General features: G+C 44.2%; 1 protein-coding gene across 1 annotated transcript in view; it reads right to left on the minus strand.

Annotated features, from left to right (window-relative positions):
* Positions 1 to 20,013, minus strand: part of THBS2 (thrombospondin 2) — a 46,015-nt gene extending 26,002 nt beyond the window's left edge. Inside the window, exons 1-9 of the mRNA XM_081855807.1 lie at positions 19,678 to 20,013; positions 17,245 to 17,319; positions 15,273 to 15,829; positions 11,432 to 11,516; positions 7,023 to 7,216; positions 4,807 to 4,950; positions 3,663 to 3,759; positions 2,068 to 2,238; positions 1,404 to 1,580 (exon numbers count right to left, since the gene is read on the minus strand). Coding sequence (XP_081711933.1) covers positions 1,404 to 1,580; positions 2,068 to 2,238; positions 3,663 to 3,759; positions 4,807 to 4,950; positions 7,023 to 7,216; positions 11,432 to 11,516; positions 15,273 to 15,829; positions 17,245 to 17,314 — 1,495 coding nt within the window. The 5' untranslated portion in view covers positions 17,315 to 17,319; positions 19,678 to 20,013. The remainder of the gene's footprint in view (positions 1 to 1,403; positions 1,581 to 2,067; positions 2,239 to 3,662; positions 3,760 to 4,806; positions 4,951 to 7,022; positions 7,217 to 11,431; positions 11,517 to 15,272; positions 15,830 to 17,244; positions 17,320 to 19,677) is intronic.
* Between the last annotated feature and the right edge of the window lie 996 nt (positions 20,014 to 21,009).

The raw sequence follows: 21,009 nt of genomic DNA on the forward strand, positions 1-21,009 counted from the left end.
CCAATAAGACAACTGGCACTCCGGAAGGAAAATGCAGTGCAAGAAAGAATGCATATTTTTGCCCACATAGTAATCTACCCCAGGTTTCTCTCCACATGACTTTGCCCATGCATATATACAAATACATGCAACAAATCTGAATTATGTCATTTTCATAGAAAAGACTGGGTGTGATTTTGCAAGTGGGATTCAGATGCACCCTGGCAAATTCAGATTGCACAATCAAAGAAGATTGGATGCTCTTGCACAACAAATCTGCTTTACCCTCGCATCCAACCCCCCCCCCCAAAAAAAAAACCCCAATACATTTTGCAGTACAGAAATTGATGGAGGAAAGATCTGGAAGATGTTGTTATATAGCCTCCTAGTCAGAATGAATGCTCACCATAAAGCTGACATTGTCTAACCTCCCTGAAAACTGTAGGCAGACAAATCAGGAAGAATGATCAACAAATAGGTTGTGAAGAAGCAATTAGTAGTTGAAAGGTAGATATCAGTTTATGAAAACATTGCACATCCTCAGGCTATAGCAGTTTCAGCCCATTTTCATTGAAATAAACATAATAGGAAGATGCAAATTTCATGATATAAGACTGAGGTTCTTCTATTTGAATTTCATTACTGGTTACATATGAAACTGTAGACTACACTCTCCAGCGAGAACATGCTTTTCATGTAGATGTTAAACTCAAATAATGAGAATACTGTAATGTTAGGCTTCCATTATAGAACATCAATTATAGAACATCTACACTATCCAATATAAACCTAGGAAACCTCTGAGCAAATAGTGGACCCCTACATAGGTGAGTTCCATTGAATTCAGTGTGACGTACTGCCTCATAAATGTGCACAGAAATGCAGCCTAAGTCTAGTAGAATGTTATGATATTCTATTCAGTAGTGGACCATGTGGTGGAGCACCATCAGTCACCTGACTTCTGCATCACTACCTCTTATCAGGAATTGGAGGCAGTAGAATGAGTTGATCTGGTGTTCTCACTGGTGCATTTCCACCATGCCAACTCATGCTTTCCCCCTCTACCTCCTGGTAGACCAGAGGTCAGATGAGTGATGCCACCCACACCACCTGTTACATAATTTATTTATTGCCTTGCACAGCAACCAGCTTTCCAGAAGGGGTTCTCTGAAAAGTGAGTAAAAAGTTGCCCGTTCAAGGCAGACCCTCTAAAATAGTGTGCCAGAAAGTTCTACTGCCATAGATTCCTTTATGGCATGCATACTTTTTATCACTTTATCTGAAGGGCCAAGTAGATGTGGATTCAGTCTAACAGAGCCCCAGTTACTGATCCCAAATGTATAGGTTAGGTTATTTCAGCTTAAGTAATGTTGACATCTAGACTGCAGCCTTATCAGAGGCTGAATGCAAACCAAAACACTTACTCGGACATGGGACTCCTTCACATTCTTTTGTTTCCCTTCCGCTTCCTTTGCAGCCTTTCCCACCCATCTGTGGGATGGGGGAATTGCAGAGACGTATGCGAGTTATGTTGCCTACCCCGCAGGTCACAGAACAGGAAGACCAAGGGGACCAGTGGCTCCAGCCGCCATCTTGCCGTACTAATCAAGGAGAGAAAAAGAATCACAGTTCAAGGCCCTGTCCCTAAATCCTCAAAGGCTCTAATGGAAATTCCCCTTTAATGCCTAGCAACGTAAGGAAAACTGTATCTGCAGTACAAATACCACTGGCAGCTGTGATTATCTGACAGTCCACACCAACTTTAAGCCATGTCTATCAGTGTCAAAGTGGCCATATGTTTACTGCCCCCATGTGCTAACCATAGCTGGATAGTCCTATGTGGGACACAAAGAGAGGTGTCCTCACCTGTCAATTATCTATTATCTACCTCTTTGCCTTGTGGGTAAGGAGAGTAGTTCAGGTCACATCTAAACATCTGATGAATCTAAAAAAAATGTCACACAAGTTCTTTCATGTGTGGGTGTGTTTCTTTTGCATACAAGATTGATTCCAGGAGAGTAGCATTTGCTTGTTTGAGAAGCAAAGGAGAAATTACAAAGATAAAAGCTTGACATTACAAACACTCACTGCGATTGTCGCATTTCCCGAGGGAACAGGTTCTTGTTTGAATGGAGGGCCCTCGGCAAGTATTGCTGGTGACATCGCATGACCTTCCTCGTTGCTGGGTTCCAGATCCACAAGTGACAGAGCATTCTGTCCATTCAGACCAGGGTGACCAGCCTTCTTCACTGTCGTCAGCTGCAAATCAGAAGAATCATAGAGGTGCCCTGAACGGTCTTGTTCACATGTAAAAGCCTGCTGGAATTTGCAGATACATTAGGGAGCCAAAAAATAAGCCAAAATAAACAGGTGAACCAATGCATCTGTTGGGTTAGCTCTTCAAAGCTTAAGCCCATATACAGCCTGAAGCACTGAATAGACACAGCCCAACTAGCTACACATTATTATTGTTGGCATTGTTTGACTTACACATCACTATCAAAGCATATTGTCCATTTGGTCTGTAAAGCTATGTGCTCCGATAGTGTTCTGTGTTGGGGCTGCTCACAAGTATTCAAATTCTGGACAATTGTCAAGAAATGACCAAAATACTCAAACATCACATTCCAGCCTCACTGCCACTTTGTTTACAAAATCTATGGGGCAAACAATTTGAAAGGTTTCAGCTCTCAGGACCTCTTGACATGGCTACTAGTGGCTGCCAAAACCTCAGTTGCCCCCAAATGGAAATCCTTACAGGACTTGTGATATTCGCTTTAGTATAATAATACATGGATTTTAGCATTAACTGGGGGAAAAACAACTCATAAATTACATGTTGCCAAAGGCTTGATGGACCCTGGAAAAATTCTATGTGGTTTGGTGGGAATTTATTTTATATACAACCAAGGTAGACACAAAGGACTCCCTCTGCACAGTGCAATGTGATATGTAGATTTCCTAATGGTCTTAAGTACTCTACCAACTTAATAGTAAGTCTCTCCCTGATATACTGTGTTGCTTTTTTGTACCTCTGTTATTTTTGTTTGATTTACTTCAATAATATCTTCTTTTAAGTGTCCCATTTGAAAATTTGCTCTCCACATGCAAATCTCTCTCCTCTCTGAGAGAAAGGTAGTTTCTCAAGGCTTCTCGCTGATATACTTGGTTTGTTCACATGGAACGTGAGCATCACACAGCAGTAAACCGGCAACCTCTTCCCCTTGTAAAAACTGAAGTGGGAAATCCCTGTGTGAAGATGATCACTTCAATGTGGACTACAGCTCCCATCAGCCCTGACTCCTGGCCATGCTGGCTGAGGCTGATGGGAGTTATAGTTCAGCAATAACTGGAGGGTCACAGGGTCCCTGCCTTAGCAAAATGGCAATCATTCCAGAAGTCAGAATCTTGCACCTCTCCTGCTCCTCCTTCTGTCATATGTTATTCCCTGCAGTAGTTTCCTCAAATGAAGAAAATGATGCAGATGGCAAAACATTCAGGAATCACCCAAGCAGTAACGGCACATAGTGTATAGCTAGCTGAGTGTGCAACACTGACATAGGAAGTCTAGCTGGAATCATCTGCAGCCTTGCTCTTTGTAGACCCAGCAAGAGGTATTCAAGCTGAGACTTCCCTACTATGCAAGCTTTTAACAATAAGCTATCCTTGCATGCCATACTTACAGTGAGAGCAGACAGGGCAGCACTCGCCATCAATAAAAGTGGGGCTGACACAGTGAACAGCTGGGCATGTGATTTTATTGCATATCGTTTTAGAGTTCTGTATGTGCAAAGGGGGGGGGGGGACACATGGAACCATTACTCCAATATCAGTCAATCTAAATACCCTATCTTTTGGCAGGACATTCTTCAAATGAAGGAAAAAGTAATATAATCATAGAATTGCAGAGTTGGGAGGGATCCAAGGGTTCTCCAGGCCAACCCTCTGCAAGGCAAAATGTTCATTGCAGGAATTAGGCTTGAGTACCTAAGTTTGCCTTACTGACAAAAAATGCACATCAAAAAGTGCAACTGGCACCATGCTATTTTCCATCAGAGACTTATGCAGCTGACAATATGAGATGTCACACAGAAGAACGGGCTATAACACCCTCTAGTCGATCAATAATAAAGTTGTAGTTTTGCATCAGTGACAGCAGGTGGGCCAAACTGTACAGCTGCATCCCCATTAGGGTTGATGACGCCAGATTTAGTTAGTGGTGCAGCATGAGGGAGAGAGGACGGCCCTGGCTACTAAAGGCCAAGGATTTCAACTTGGGGTGAGGTGAGCAGATTTCCATCCACACAATGGGAATTGCTCTTCTTCGCCACTCTGCAGCTCCTTACATTCCTCCAAAATCTGCTCTGGAGGGTTATGGAAGAGGAAGGGGAAATCCCATTGCGTGAGTGGCAGTCTGCTCCACAGATTTATTGATTCAACCCCAAGAATATGTGGCTGTCCATCATAACAGTTTAGCAAAGGCAACCTGCCAAATAAATAATAATAATAAATTGAAATTACAGGGCAGTGCAAAGCCCAACAGAAAGAGATAGATGCATATTAAAATAGCCCATTACAGTGGTACCTTGGTTCCCGAACAGTTTTTTGGAAGCCAAATGTCTATTTCAGCTGTTGGCATTGTTTCCGGGGCCAATCAGTCAAATCAGAATTCGCGCCTTGGTTTGCGAACGTTTTGGAAGTCAAACAGACTTCCAGAATGGATTGATTTTGGGAACCAAAGTACCAATGTACACTTGATTGGATGCAGCTGAAAAGAAACTCCGTGTGATTGGGTGGGGAAGGGTAAATGATTCATTGATGCCTTACCTGGCAGTGACATTTCGTGCAGCTGTCCACAACCCAATGTGAATTATTCATAAACTCACGGCCATCTTGCCAACAAGCCGACTGGTTCTTGAGTGTTTTGTTGGGGCCAAGCAGTTCCGACACAATTTTCTCATTCACCTCAGACTGTACAATGAAACAGGTAGCAATGAGTTGGCCTTTTTGCAATGCACCATAGTCGGAGAAGGATGAAACTCTTACTAACCCTCAGCATAGAAAGCTAAGCTGCTCAGAACAGATTCCTTCTTTTACCCAGCTAAACTGAGCCAGAAAAGAAGCAAACAATTCAGTGAGTGCACTGTTCCTCTGGGTGCAAACGTCCCAGCTAATGTTACAATCTGGGCTTGCAGCACTTACACAGATCTCCATAAATTCTACTGAAGAGATTGTAGAGTATCACTCATCTTCCTCAAAATGGAATATGATTTCACTCTTGAGACATGTGCTAGACTACTTCAGGTCTTTTTCAAATATGTGAAGTTGATTCATAACACAGACTAAAGCAGACAATGGAACAAAAGCCAGGCAATGACAAACAAGGCACATTCATGTATTTTCTATATGATTTATCAGGGTGCCTGCATATGCATTAACACCGTGCAATGATCAGGGCTGGCCTGATGACTTCGTGAGGTAGGGTGAAGCAGCCACCTCAGAAGGTGGGAGCCCCTGAAGGCACCCCACCTGCCCCACCACTTCCACCGCTGGCAGAGAAGTGGCGTGCAGTATCAGTGCTGATTTGCTGTGAGATCTCACCAAAAGCTTGCAAGATTTCACAGAGCACAAGAGATTTGGTGATTTTCAGTGAACTCTCATGAGATCTCGCTGGATATTGATGCTGATGTCGATGCTGCTTCTCTGCCAGTGGCAGTGGCGCAGTGCAGCAGGCACGTTCCATGTCACCTCAAGTGGCAAAATGGGACATGTCACCCCTGGCAGTGGTAGTATGTGCAACACACAAATACTTTAAGGATTAGCCACCAAGAGCCTTTCCAGGGACTACGGTTTTCCAGGAGCTGGGTAGGCATGGAACTGGGTAGGGGGTCACTTATCCTTCCCTCATCTGCCCCTGTGACGTTGTCCCAGAAGGCACAGCTACCTACCAGCAAGTCCCTGCGTCCCAGTAATCAGACTCCTAAATGCAGTTGCTGGAATGCAATAGTTGCACCAGCAAGTGCAACAGTACCCCGCATGTGGTGGAGAGGGCCGTTTTGCCAGTGTCACACAGGTATCTAGATGGTGCCAAATCACCTGGCACTAACCTAACCACACCATTTGAGCACGGAGGCAAATCTAGTCCTCTCAATTGTCACCCTCTCTCTCCACCCTTTCTCTCCCCGCCCCCCCCAAACCTTGGGGCCTGTGTGTTCATCCTTTCTCTGGCAACTGGAACAAAATATCATCCAGCTGTCTCCCACGACAAAGTATTGTCTCAGCAGCATCAAGGCTGTCCTTAATGTGGTTCACACGAATCATTCCATGTGCTGAAAAAACATATGGAAGCCGGTTGCGGAGCCCAGCAGTCTAACTCATGATTGCCATGCTCTATGGATGTCTGCTTGTTCAACAGATGACAGGAGTTCTCCCCGCCTACAGATGTAAGCTGGTAGAGCTCCTTCTCGTGAACAGGGACCCTGCCCAATGAAGGTCCCCCTCCTTGCATGGCTGAGATCTACCTGTGTACATTGGTACCCACATATAACACCTTGCAGTGTCTTTCAACTTGTGTGTTGAGCAGCACAAAAACACACTCAAAGCCCCAGCAGGCTAACTGGCTGAAGATTGCTAACTGATTGTTGGGTGGGGGGAGAATGGAAAGCTGAGGGAGAGAGAATGGAATGGAACATCCTCGAGAAGGGCATGGCTGGATGGCTAGAACCTAGAACACAAGCCACTCCACCCTTTCACAGCACTCAGAATTTTCTACCTAGTGTGTCCTCCCATAACATGGGAATCTCCTGAGGTGACATCAGAACTAATACACCATCCCACTATTCTCAGACAATTTTCATACAATATTTTGGTATGTTTCCAACATGTATAAGTGTTCTCTTTATCAATGTCTGGTAGATACCCAAACAAAGGGTTTATTGTAGTGCCAGTGACTTGACTGTTCATTTGTTGTTGCTGATCTTGAGGAGCAATCGCTGCAAATGAATGAGCAGACATCTAGAGCAGAATACACTGGTGATACCTACCACTTTTTCTAACTTTTCTGTTAAGCTGTTGACAACAATACGCAGTCCAGTGAGTTCCGTAAACATAGACCCCAGCTCTTCACAAGAGCGATCACAGAATTCTGCCTTTTTCTCTGTGTTTTCACCAACATACTCTGTCATGACAGAAGGAAGGTGAAGGATCTCGGTGCTCTCATTAATTGTGTTCACTTCAGCTGGAAGGGAGGAAGTAAAATAAAACCCATTACATATATGCAACAGCTTTTCCCTGATTACAACTTTTGGCTCAAATTATACATTGGTACTAAAGGTGGATTGTAACTGTATCTCTCTTGGAACAATCTTGATGCCAAATTATACTCAAGGGTATAACAGAAGGATTGGATGTCGGCCCCTTCCAATTATAGTCATTCCTTTTCACAGTTTAGATTCCAGCTCTCAAAGAGGTCTGCAGGTTTAGAGGCAATGGAAAAGTCTTTTAGGAACACAGGACAGGGCAATTGAACATATGCAATGTTAAATACTATCCACTTAAAAGCTTAAGTCTAACTGTTTGACATCTGATGCCCTTTTAAATGTGTTGTGGGAAGGGGGATTATTAGTTTGCTTTTGTTCTTATTTTTATTATGTATTTTGTGGTTTTTATATTGTAAATTTATGTTGTGAACCACCTTGAGATCTATGGATAAAGGGTGGTATACAAATATGATGATGATGATGATGTAATATCACATGTTCCCAGGGTTTCATGATCACTCTGGCACGGGGGCAAGAATGGGTTGAATGCTTGTTGACATTTTAGTCCCAAAGAATTATAAGAACACAGTGCTGATAAGAGGAACATTTTGGCTTGATTAATTGAAAGCAATAGCTATAGATATAAGCAGTGGCAAGAAGCCATGAAAAAGGATGAATTAAGACTGCAACCCTATGCACCTTTAGTTGCGAGTAAGGCCCATTAAACCAAGTGCAACTTAATTCTGAGTAAATGTGCATAGGCTTTTCCTTGCAAGGTTCTTTTTTCGGGGAATGTTATTCTCTCTGAGCACTACTTTCTGGCTTCCAAAATCAAGGAAGTAAAGGTTCAGCATAGCCCTACCCAGCACAATTTATTTTAAATGTGTGTCTGAAGGGAATGAAGAAGCACAAGCAGCATAGCTTTTTCTAAGCAGACGCATTTGCAGCAGATGCTTTTGCAGGCAGCAATATACGTCAGTCAAAGCATACTTGCTGCTGGCACAGTGCTTATGCCAAAAGAGCATGTACTGACAACATAACCAGACTGTAAACTCAGGGACGCTTCCTCCCCTAGTTGTTATGTTTCTTGGCCAAAACCAGATCACTGAATGGGGAAAGAGTAGCAAGCATTTCCTTTGCACGCACGGAGCTGTGTTACTGTCATCCTCTTGGAGTCTCAGCCACATATTTAAAAATAGTGCAAATTCAGATGACATGCATCTCATTGTAGATATGCAAGACGATACTCTGATACCTTTACATCATTATGATTTTGGGCAACTTTCAGTATGACTTATAGGAGCTCATATTTTATTGTTGAGGTGGTGATTTCCCACATTCTTGGGAGCCACTAAAGAGAGCAGTTGGGGGGGGCTGAAAGTTTATTCTGCTGCACAAACTAACCCCCTCAGGAGTGGAGAGACCCTACAATAAAATTGGCACAATTCGGCTGTAAATGGAGTGCACATCATCAGGTACAGCATACTATATACTAAATCACAAGCAGAAATAAAATCAGGGATCAGGAACTTGTGGACCTTCAGATGTTGCTGGACTTCCAGGTGTTGCTGGACTCCAACTCCCATCAGCCCCAGGCAACATAGCCAATGACCAGAGATTATGGGAGCTGGAGTCCAACCACATCTGGCAAGCCACCCCTGCTGTGCTATTGGAGCAAGCTGCGCTCCTACCACTCATCAGGTTGAGGGCACTGAATACTTCATAGGCCACAGGCAAGCATGGCCATCCCCATTCTATGATGTCAGGTAGATGCTATGCATATGTACCAGAGAGGACGTCCTACTGAAATTGGTGTGTGGTATATAACTGCTGTGTCCCATCAGTGCAAGGATCTCCATTTGTGTAACAGGACTTTCTGCATTCTCCTCCCCCCAGCGTGTCCCATGCTTTCCCCAAATGCTTGCTCCAGAGGGGAACCCCTAGAACAGATTTAGGGGAAAACAGGGGGAGGAAAGCAAGAAACATCCCACTTTCCAAGGAGAAATCTTTGCCCTGACGGAAGGAGAGACTTAGCACTATATTGGCTTCCACCCACTGGGACCTACTTCTGAGTAAGCATGTAGGCTTGATCTGCGTATCATACCTCACATATTTTCACTAAAACTAATGTTCCTTAGGTACCCTCAAGAAATACTAAAGCAGCCATATGTTTAGCGGTGGTGAACAGAATACAAACTTATTTACCAAACAGCATTGCATTATAAAGGCCTCGTTCGCAGTAAGGATTACCAGGACCACACAAACGTGTGGTCTCCCAGAGAAGAGCTCATAGCTACCTTGCTGATCCCTGGTCTTTTTTACCCCTGCACTTTGCTGAGCTAAAACAAGGTTTGGCTTAGCATGTTGGGCAAACCCAGGCTCATAGTTTAGCTCTCTCCTTGCGACCCATGAGCTGCAGCTAAGAATAAACCTTGACGATACCTTGGACTTAGTTAGGAGAGAGCTTAACCACATGTCCTGGTTCAGACAACACAGGATGCCATACCACGACTTAGTTTATCACAGTGTGGGATGAGGAACAAAAAAGACCAGGAAGGAGCAAAGCAGCTGAGAGCTTCTCTTGAGGAGCCTACACATCCATGTGGCCTCAATAAGCCATAGTTTGGCTTACCATGTCATGCAAACCATGCCAAAGCCATTCTATTTTTCAGTATTACAACAAAGGGAGGAGCCCACTCGAGGGTGGCCCTTAAAATTTGCTCATAAATCTGTCACTCTATTCCTTTGCTTGTACTATCAATGGCACGGTAACAAAAATAATCGAAGAAGGTCATGATCTGACTTGATGTATTAATGTAAATCAGGAATGATTCCAGGACAGCAAATAATATTATAAAGGGCAGAACTGCATATTAGATCTGAAAATAAACAAAGACATAGAAATACAGCTAAAGAATCAACAAAAAACTTTGGGCAGGGAAATGATTAATTGCAGCTAATGGAGCTAATCAATCTAAACATGGTGACAACAGTTAAGTAAACATTTTCCAAAAGTTTATAATGAATTGTTTCCAGTGCTAAGAACTTTAAATATCTTGGCTGTAGACCGGAAACTCTAAAAATGCAACACAGCACAATTAAGTAATTTATCATGAAATGCCACTTGTTTGAGTGTCATCTTGACTCAATGAAAAGACGTATTCTTGCCATGAAAATTTATGTAAGTTCCACATGTGACACTTTTGAGATCATTAATTTCAGATTTTGAACTGAATGTTTTTAAGATTACTAAAGTCAGTGCAGTAGCTTTGTTGGCACAAGCTATGGCAGAAGCAATAAGGGCAGACAGCCTGTGGAAGTGAAAGGCAACATCTGGGACCAGCCTATGATGGGAGTCTTGCATCTTTCCACTTTCTGGTTTTTTTCCCCGGTAGTAAACACGATTTACTCTGAAAGTCAAAATGGTTCCAAGTAGAAATGCTACTACTAATGAGCAATTTTATTTATTCATATTGAAAAGTAGAACCCGGCCTTTCAATGCAGCTCACCAAATACTTCACATTTGATCACAAATGTTGACGTTCACTTGTCTCAGGCTTTGTGTCTTAAGAGAGAGGCAAAAAAGGGGGGAAGCTTTAGCCTTTTAAAATAAGTAATAAATAACATGTCTGGGGAGATGTTTAGACCTAAAATCCTCTCTTGTATATGTGTGTCAAGGATAAATGATGCTTCTTTAAAGATCAGCATTCATACAAGAGAGTCACCTGGCAATATCATTCTTTATAGTACAAAGGAGATACAAAGCCCTGAACAATTTAGGTCCATTGTACCTTAGAGACAGCCTAAACCAGGCATCCCCAAACTCGGCCCTCCAGATGTTTGGGGACTACAACTCCCATCATTCCTAGCTAACAGGACCAGTGGTCAGGGATGATGGGAAGTGTAGTCCCAAAACATCTGGAGGGCCGAGTTTGGGGATGCCTGGCCTAAACCCATCCTAAGCTCCATCACAGAGGTCATCTGTAGACATGATTGGTTGTCGCCCCAGTTGGTGAAGCTCATCTGACAGCAGCATGAAACTGAGCCTTTGCAGAACTCTCTGTCAGTACAGATTTTAATTGGTTTCTTCATTCTGCATATTATCGGAAGGAGCCAATAGAAACTGATGGTATGTGTGGCCACTCCCTCAAATTACTGTGAGCAATAAGAATGGCACTTTTTCTTCTTCTTACCGGACTGGCTCCTCAGGCATCCTTTGCTGCGCAAGACATCCTCTATTGATGTTCCAAAAACTAAATGAATATTTTGGAGGAGACCCTGCAAAGAAGACACACACGCACAAAATGTTTGTATCATTTAAGGTAACAGCAGATCATTAGTCTACTTCCCGCCTCCTTCAGAATTTCTTCAACCTTGACTGAATTTAATCATGCATAAATTGTTTGTTTGTTTTATTCATTTAAATACCATATATTCCATCCTTCTTCAGCAGACCCCAGGGCTGATCACCACATAATTAAACAGAGAAATGAAGCAAAAAAAAGTCCTGCATAACAACCAATCAAACACTGTCATCAAAACAGGTCAGATGTCACATTACCCATGGTGCCAGCCACACGTCGTGCAGGGGGGGGGTATTCCAAAGTCAGGGTGCCTTCGCTGAAAAGACCCTCTTGCAAACTATGAGCCTCCCTTAAATATAATTCTGCTAACAGGACTGCCAGAGACAACCTTAAAACTTGCATTTTTTTCAGGTAGATGGGTCCAAAGTCAGTTAGGGATTTTTAAATCAAGTCTAAAACCATGAATTTGGCCCAGTGTCTAATCAGCAACCAGTGCAAGTGTTTAAGAACAACTGTATCATGAACTCACACAGACACCTCAAAAATCTGGCTGCAGCGTTTTCAACTAGTTTCAGTATCTGGAACATCTTCAAGGGCAGTCCCACATACAGTGAATTATAGGAATCTAAACAGGAGGTTACTAGAGCATGGGTCCCTGTGACCAGGAAATCCCTGTGCAGGAAGAGCCATAGCTGGTGAAGTAGTCATAGCTGGAAAAAAGCACTCCTTGTCACTGTGATCACCTGGAACTCAAGTTTCAGACTTGAATCCAATAGTTCCTTCAGACTTTGCACCTGGTCCTTCAGAGTGAATGCAACCCCCTACAGAACAGGCCACCTTCCTAATTCCTGAACCTGGGACCTTTCTGTCTTGTCAGAATTCAGCTTTAGTTAGTTGGCCCTCATCCAACCTAGTGCTGCCTTCAGACACTGGTCAAGCATCTTCACAGCTTCATCTGAGGCCAATGTCAAGGAGAAATCTGTCATCTGCATAGTGATGACACTTTCCCTCGAATCTTCTAATGACTGCTTTGAAAAGTTTCCTATAGATCCCTAATGCTAATAGTAATATCTGAAACCAGAGAAACCACTGAAAAACCCCACCTCCTACTCCCAACTCACAGAGTCAGTTCAGGAGGAGACTATGGTCACAAGCCATTGTGAGATTTGAGGAGCATCAATATGGTTGTACTCCCCTTGTCCTCCCCTTGTCAATCCAGGTGGCCAAAAGCTACTTCACTGCTAAAACAAAGCCTGAAGCATAATGGAATTGAGTCAAGATAAGTGGCTTCCTCCAAGCACGCCTGCAGTTGCTCAGCCTCCACCCTCTCCAGCAACTTGTCCAAAACCAGGATAGTTCCTACTAATTGACAGTTGTGTCTTTAGGGTCTTTGGAAAGGGGATGTATTGGCCAAAGACTCAAATTCCTTATCCATGTTCCCATGTCTCAAACCAGCCAAGACAGTGCTCTAGATGCCTCCAGCAGATTGCATTAACAGTGGTGTCAAGGTCAGACCAAATGTGTGTGACTTTGCCCTCAAAGTGCTTTGCAGCTTTTCAAGGTAGGTTTACAAGGGCTCCAAAAGTTCCACCACCCAGAAAAGCTCTGCTGGACAGTACTCGATGACACAATCCCCCAGAGCATTCAGGATTCCATCAGATTCCACCAGTCTTCAAGCACAGACAATCCGAATAGGTCCTCCATCCCTGCACAGGGGCACAGTGACCACATATCCAAATTGCTAGAATAAATACTATTGTTTGTAGCTAATATGTTGGCTCAGGACAGTAATTTCTCAGCATGGGATAAAATATTCCACCAGCTCTCTTCAGCATTGCCAGAAGTTCTAATTGTCAGTTTCCCCAGCCACTCTGGGCAGCTTACAACACATAAAAAAATTGAAAAACATCAGACACGGGCCTCCTCAATCCTCTTAAGAAGATGACACCTTTGCTCCAGTCAAACCAAAGGCAATAAACGAAGAACAAACCTTGTTTACAACTCATGATTTGCCTGAAGTGAGACAAACCATGAGCCCAGATTTGAATGCAATGCTATGCCAAACTCTGACTTAGTCCTGAGTAACAAGGCAGCGGCAGAACTGGAAGAGTGCAACAGTCATGACTTTTGCTGTGGGAACCCACATGGATTGGCTTAGTGTCACATGCAAACCAAATCCCAGTGTTCAGCAGCCAATGAGCATCAGCCAGTGAGCTTCAGTAAAAGCACTCCAAACCATCCACCTAAACTCTGGTTAATTCAGGTGAGCAGTGGAGGTTGGCATGTTAGGACAAAGTAGCCACTGCCCCACCAGCTTCAGTCTGTCTTCAGCCAGCCCCCACCTGTTTGCTTCCTTCCTTACATCCAGGCTGTGGGATGACACTGCCTGTCAGCCTCCTCCCACTGCCCCTCAGTGTTGGCCTTGGAAAATTTCATCAGGGAAAAGCAAAAGAGAGGAACACAACCAGAATTTGCTGGCTCCATCTGTCATTGGTTGCACCTTGCCGTCCCAACGAACACCGGCCCCTACTGCATGTGGTTAAGTTAATTCTTTAGCCATCAGAAAGTGGAGCTCTTGGCTCATGCTCTGAGGAATCATCCAGTTGAACAAAAAGCAAAGGTAGCATTCTAATAGCCAAAAGATAGAATGGCCATGGTCAGGTTTATTTTTACCTGACCATGACATTTGCCATTGAGGCCAGAACAAGATGCAGTGCAGAACAATGGTTTCCTGCCAAAAACAGCAACCCCGTGTCTCCCTCCTCTCCTCACAAGTGTAGCTAACAAAATGTGTGGCTGATATTATTGAGTCATTCCCCCATCCCATCCTACCCCAGACATGACAGCCAGTGTGGTGTAGATGTTAGAGCAGCAAATCTTAACAGAAGCTGCCAATGCAATTCTATACACTTCTCCTCTGGAGCGAGCCTCACTGACTTTAATGGAGCTTACTCCCTGGTAAGTGTGTAGAGGACTGAAGCCTATATGGCCTCCATGCTGCTAATCTACAACTCTTGGTGGACATTCAGAGGTTTGGATATAGCAAGTGGGCCAAAAAGTGTCAGGGTTAAAACACTCCTTCTCCCATCTTGGAGTGGCTTCTGGACAAACAGCTGAAGAGACTTGTTGCATAGTGCTCACCCACCTTTATGGAAAACATCTCCATTTTCACTTCTGTGACCTTGGCACAGAGCGAAGATGAATCAAACAGAGATACCCCTTCCTCACTTGGGGCAAATATTCCTGCATCCCTTTACAATTAGACTAAGTATGTGTGAAGAGTTGTCAGAAAGAGGACAGCACTGTCATTGCACCAGAGTCAAGGGAGAAGCTGGTTCTCCAAAAGTGCCAATTGAATCCCCTCTAATTCTGGCCTAAGAGTTTACATTGTTAAGCATACATAAGGCAAACTAAACAGGATCCAGGACCAGCACAATACGTTCTTCTGTCTGAGGCAGAGCAGTCACCATTTCACCACATTCTTCCCTTGCCCACAGATTTATCCCTCTGCTGCGCAAATTTGCCACCCTTCCCATTGCACAGTCCAAGACAAAAGTCTCAGTGGGGCTACTATGTGGGCTGCCTTCTGTCAGGATCTCATTATAAGGCTGCAGTCTTATTCACACCAACCTCGGAGGAAGCCTCGCTGAATTCATTACAACCCCTGAGTAGATATGCACAGGGATTGAACTGCACGTCATTGACCTCACAGGTGTTGTAGGTTACCTACCCGAAAGTGAGTTTCTCGGGCAGATCCTTTTGTCACATACATTCTACTTTTCTCTGCTTTCAGGTTTTCATAGAAAGGCTCCTCCAGGCTCACACTGTCAATGAGGTCGCAACCAACATAGAGACTGTAGTTTTCCCCGGCTACTTGTACTGTGATGTTCTTCCATAGTGAATCGGCTAGGTCCACGTCTTCCAAAAGATACTTCTTCCGGAAGCCATCTACCCAATAGGAAAGTTCGAGTGAATTTTCTCGGCCATTGGAAACAATCTCAAACTGGCGCTGAGCGGTGCCAGGGCCTTCCAGTGCCAAGAGGGTGCCCCTGGCCAGCCTGTCCTGCCTGAAGGTGGCTACAAGAAGGAAGCCCTCGTTTCGCTGGATCAGTTTAATAATCTGCTTTAATTTCTCTGAGTTAACCGGAGGTATGTGATCAAACCGGATGAAGCGGTATGCTGGGAGGCTGGAATTGTTGCCCCGAAATACTTTTGCTCCAATTGTCTTCCTGTTTATGTTGCTTATTTGCAGCAAGTCAAAAGTGGACTCGTCCTCTTGGCCGTCATCTGCAAAGGCAACAACATGAAGGAACATGATTAACAAAGAAATGTAAGGCATGGGGTGCTCTCATTCACCCTCACTTTATGAGGCAGGTCACAAATATTCCAATTTTCACAGATGGAGTAAATTTAAGTTAATTTGTCCAAGGACACTCAAGTCTCCCTGATCAAAATCCAACACACTTCCAATGAGCCACACTGACTTAAATGATGAAGAAAATGATCTGAAGCTTAGGGTGGGTGCATGCTCAGGGAACCATCAAACATTATAGAGAAACAGTAGTAGCAGTCCATGCACATGAGTGATCAATCAAACTTGGCAGTCCACCTAGCCTGGCAGTCCTCTTAAGGGACTTGTAGAAGATTCTCTCCTAGCCCGTCTATCTGAGATTGAACCAGGGACCACATATAGGCAATCTTACAAGTCCTACCATTGAAGCCCCCATCCAATTGAGATGCTTGCAATCTGAAAATGGTGGCTCTTATGTGTCTTTGCCTATTACTTCTTCCTAATGGGATGTGAATAATGGCTGTTCATTTGGCACAAAACACCAAATTCAGTGACTCCATCTACTTGGTACTGCTTCTTGGAAAATGTGTGGAAAATATCCTTCATGAAACTGAATGGCTTAGATCCAGAGATGCCTCGCTCAGGTTGAAATATACATTTCTACTTGTGCATGACTGCCCCAACAAATTCTCCTAATTTCTATGTGTTGCTGCAGACTCCCAGACCCCATCATGTGCCTCAACTCTCAGGATTGATTTTGGGGGGCAGAGGTGATACAATAGAGTGGGCAAGAGGGGTGCAGGAAACCCTACTGTAGTTGGGAGGGAGCCAGGAAACCCCACTGGCTGTGTAGGATTCTTCTCTGGATCTAGTCCAACAAAATTTCAGATCAAACTGTCTGCAAATATCCAAAGTGAGAACCTGGATGCCATAGGGATGCCATATATAAGCTGCTCTGAATATTCTTAGGGAATAGTAGGGTATCAATGCAACAAACAATAATAACAAAGCATTTTTTTGTAGTTTTTCAGCTTGCTAGCTGAATCCTAATTTCCAACAAGGAGAACCAAAATATAAATACATTTTAGCCAACTAAGTAGTTGGTGCTCTAGAAGGAGGAGGTCTTTACACCACAGATTAAGTTGACCAATTGATGCCAACCCTCAATTTGATCTACATACATATCCCTCCACTTTCCTTGATGCATTTATAGTAAGGTATATTATCTACGCAGGCTAGTTTCATATTTCAGGCATGCTGTGGAAAGAAATAATTGAGCAATTATTCTCAAGACCAAGCCAAGTGAGTGAGCAGAAGCCAAGCTCCTTTTAAGCATCAGGCTATGGTTGCCAGAGCTTTAGTCCACTCTGGAAATACTTGGCCTCAATGCTACAGATATTTAAAGACCTACCTTGAGCCTCTGAGGAAATCCACAAAGCTAGCAAGATCGTCAGCCACAACAGCCAGCTCCTGTCCTGCATAATGCCTAGGAACAAAGCAAGATGTGCAAATTGTTGATACTTTTGTCTGTTTTTAAATTTTCCCATGTCTCCCACAAGCTTACAACAGAAACAACTATTTTGAAAGCAAATGTTGGTTCTGTCAGATGCTATTTTATTGTTTATTGTTTATCGTCCTTCATCAATTAATTGCCATTCTATATTTATGTTTCACTGTTGTATTTTTTAACTTGCAAACCAGAAAACTTTCACTGTTGTGCGGTAGACAAAGATTAAAAATCAACCCATCATTGGGGCATTTTTTATGAATCCTGGTATACCCTGCAAACAGGACATTTGTTACTTCTGACAATGCCTCTATATGTGTGAGAACCCAGATGCTTGATCCTGACTTGATTATGATAACATTAGTGAAAGCACACGCTTTAGATGCACAGGGAGGGGGAGGGGAGGCTCAAGTGTTTAATATCCTTCCTAATAAATTCAAGGAAATATATATGATACAACCAGAATTGTCTTCAAAAGTTTTCCATGAGACGTCTGGGCTCTCAGATAGTCTACTAGTTATTGCATCTCTTAAATCCACTTTTGGCAAGCCGTAGAGCTACATTCTTGAAAGATAATGGCATTTCCAGCAGCATTTCACATGTAATTTAACTTATATATTAAGCTACAATAGCAAATTCCAGTCTCTCCCTGTCTCAGTCACACTCATTCACACATACATACTCTTTTACTGCTGGAAAGACAGAGACAGCCTGCTTCTCTATACCAATTGTGTTACATCAGGATGAAATGATGGTGCATCTCCAATCCAATCTGCATTCCAAACTCCAGTTACCTGGGAGTAAACCTCATTGTATTTGGCAGCATTTACTTCTGAGTAGACACTATTAGAACTGCAGCCCAGATCTTAGAAAAGTCAGTGGGATTTACTTCTGAGTAAACAAGCACAGGAATGGGCTACACATCTGTCCTGTGTCTGAATGGACTCAGGAGAGTAAACCTAGCCCTCTGCTGGATACATTTCTTGATGATTTCTATATATCCAAACTTCTTGAAGAGATGCAAATTTAAATCTCAAGACCTGCCCCAGCCAAAATTATAGGTTTGCAGCTGCAATCCAGAATAGATTCACTAGGTGTCCCATTGAACTAGGTGGAATTTGTTTCTGGGTAAATCTCCCCCATCCACAGCTTGCATCCTTATTTGCTGCACTTTCCCAAAGACACCAAAACTGGGTATTTTTGTGCAAGGTGAATATTTCCAGAAGTGGGGTTGTGCACATAATTAATTCCTCTGCTTAATTATGGTTGGATTGTACGGGCTACAAGGATCGCACCGTACTGTGAAGTCACCTTATCAACCCATGCCCTTATCATAAGAAAATCAGTGCCATCCCCAGACACAGAGAGTCTACAGTGATGCTATATAGAGTGACAAAGGCCAGTTTCCCCTTAGGAAGCTCTGCTGTTCTGCTTAAACTCCAGTGAAAAGAAAGAGTTCCCATCACTCTCACAGGGGTTTGTACATGAGAACTTCCTCGTGACAGAGCCCCAAAGGAGTTCCTGCATCTTAGCCTTGAACATTTTTTCTGGAAGCTATCTAGGGTTGCACCATACAATGCACTAGATCTTGATCAGACTTTGCATTGGCCCCTGTCCTGTCAAGCTGCTGTGAGCATTTGCTTTTTGTGTGTGTTCCCAGCTGCCATTCCTGACAACGTGGCTTGCACAGGAAAACTTCCCAGGGGTGGGTGGTGCCCTTTCTTCATCCTAAAGATCTACTCCCTTTTTGAGCCCAAGTAAAAAAAAAGCTTTCTTTACAAGGAAGAATTAGGGAATGAATGGGGAAAAAATCGGAGAAACTGCCCAAGGAAAGGGGTTGAAAAGACAATAATTGGGTCCAGTGCAATCTTAATTGTCCCATTCTGTTGAAAGGCATTCCCATACGATTTACTCAAAACAGACGCACTGGAATTCACGTTTGAGTTAGGTCCATTCATTTCAATGAGCCTACTCTGAGTAAAATTTAGTTGCATACCACCCGCTGAATTCAATGGCCCTTACTCCCAGGTAAGCAGAGTTATGATTGCAGCCTTAGGCTCCGGTCCTAGGCACCCTTCTAGGTTGGAAAACTGCATACGCAGGATGCTTGCGCTTAATCTCCTTTGAAATCAACGGGACTTAGGTCCTGCGATCGCGCCCCCTTGATTTGGCTCCAGCCCATTTTCTTTATTATTAAGACGACCCTAGGGAGCAAGTCTCCGTTCAGTCCTTGGAGGTGGTGCTGCCTGGGTCTCTCGGGGGCGTCCCTCTGTTGATCTCCACCCATCCACCCACAATCCGGCTCTAACCTGTCCCCACTGGTCCCAGGGTCGTTACCTGGCACGCAAGTCCCCCGCGATGCTCTTGAGAGCTGCCGCTTCCCAATGCAACTCCGAGCAGGCGGCGAGTTCCCAAAGTCCCGTGGCGAGAGCGCGAAGCCAACTCAGCTCCCTGCAAGGGCAAGTCCTCGGCCGCGGAGGTGCGCGCAAAAAAACCCGCTTCGCCTCTTAGGCGGGCTGCCTTTCAAAGCGGCGCTCGGCTCGCCTGCTTTATATAGGCTCCTCTCGCATGCGAGACCTGTCAATCAGCCAGCGGAGGAAACGCTCTTGGAAGGCGTCCCTCCGCGGCAATGACATAATTCCCCATTCCGAGCGGACAATTTGCTCGCTCGCCTACCTGGAAGGCGATCCCACATCCAGCCACATCCTGAACCACAAGAATCCCCCCTCCTCCCCCCCCCACCCCAATTTGGCAGCTCTTCGTCTGGGGAAGGGGAGGAGCGAGAGGGAGAAAGGAATGAGGCATGGTCACACCTCCTCCCCATTCCTAAACACTTGGGAGGAATTTGGGTGTTTGGTTTTTTTTGCCTTTGTTTTCACCCAGCGATTTGATGATCACATTAGATTTCCTGGTGGGACAAAACGGGTCCAGATTCTGGATGGCCGCTTGGGGAAGAAGCAAAGGATGAATGCTGAGGAACAGAGAGTTACAAAGTAATAATAATAATAATAATTTTATTATTTATACCCCGCCCTTTTGACTGGGTTTCCCCAGCCACTCTTCACCCAAAGCTGAAGAAGTGCCTAATAGGCCAACTCCCCATCCCTACTTCTTAGTGTAGAAAATTGTATGTATTTATTGCATTTTTAATCCCACCTTTTTCCCTTCAAGTTGCTCCAGGTGGCATACGTGGTTCTCCTCAATTAACCCTGTGAGGGAGGTCAGGCTGAGAAGCAGCGACTGACCTGAGGTCATCCAGTGAGTTTCATGGCTGGGTGGGGATTTGAACCCTAGTCTTCCAGGTCTCATTCCAGCACACTAACCACTGCACTATACTGGCTCTCCACATGGAAGCTACAGCAGCTTGTGCCAACGTAGTGCCCTCAAGATGGGGCTAGTGGGAGTTGTAGTCTAAAAACTCTGGAGGGCACCAGGTTGGCTCAGATGGATTGAGCATTCCCAAATCCTTACACATGGCTGCCCAGCCTTTGCTGGAAGATCTCCAGCAAGGAAGAGCTTTACATTCTTCTGCCACACAGCTGCACACAGGAAGTGGGAATAAATCCTCATTTCCTCCATGGGTACAGCACATAACCAAACACAGCTTCCTTACCCCCCCCACCCCAGGAGGAGAGAGAGTCAGTCTCAGGATATTATTATTATTATTAT

The sequence above is a fragment of the Podarcis erhardii genome (genome assembly GCF_964252035.2).
Source record: "Podarcis erhardii genome assembly, chromosome: 3".
NCBI classification, from domain to species: domain Eukaryota; kingdom Metazoa; phylum Chordata; class Lepidosauria; order Squamata; family Lacertidae; genus Podarcis; species Podarcis erhardii.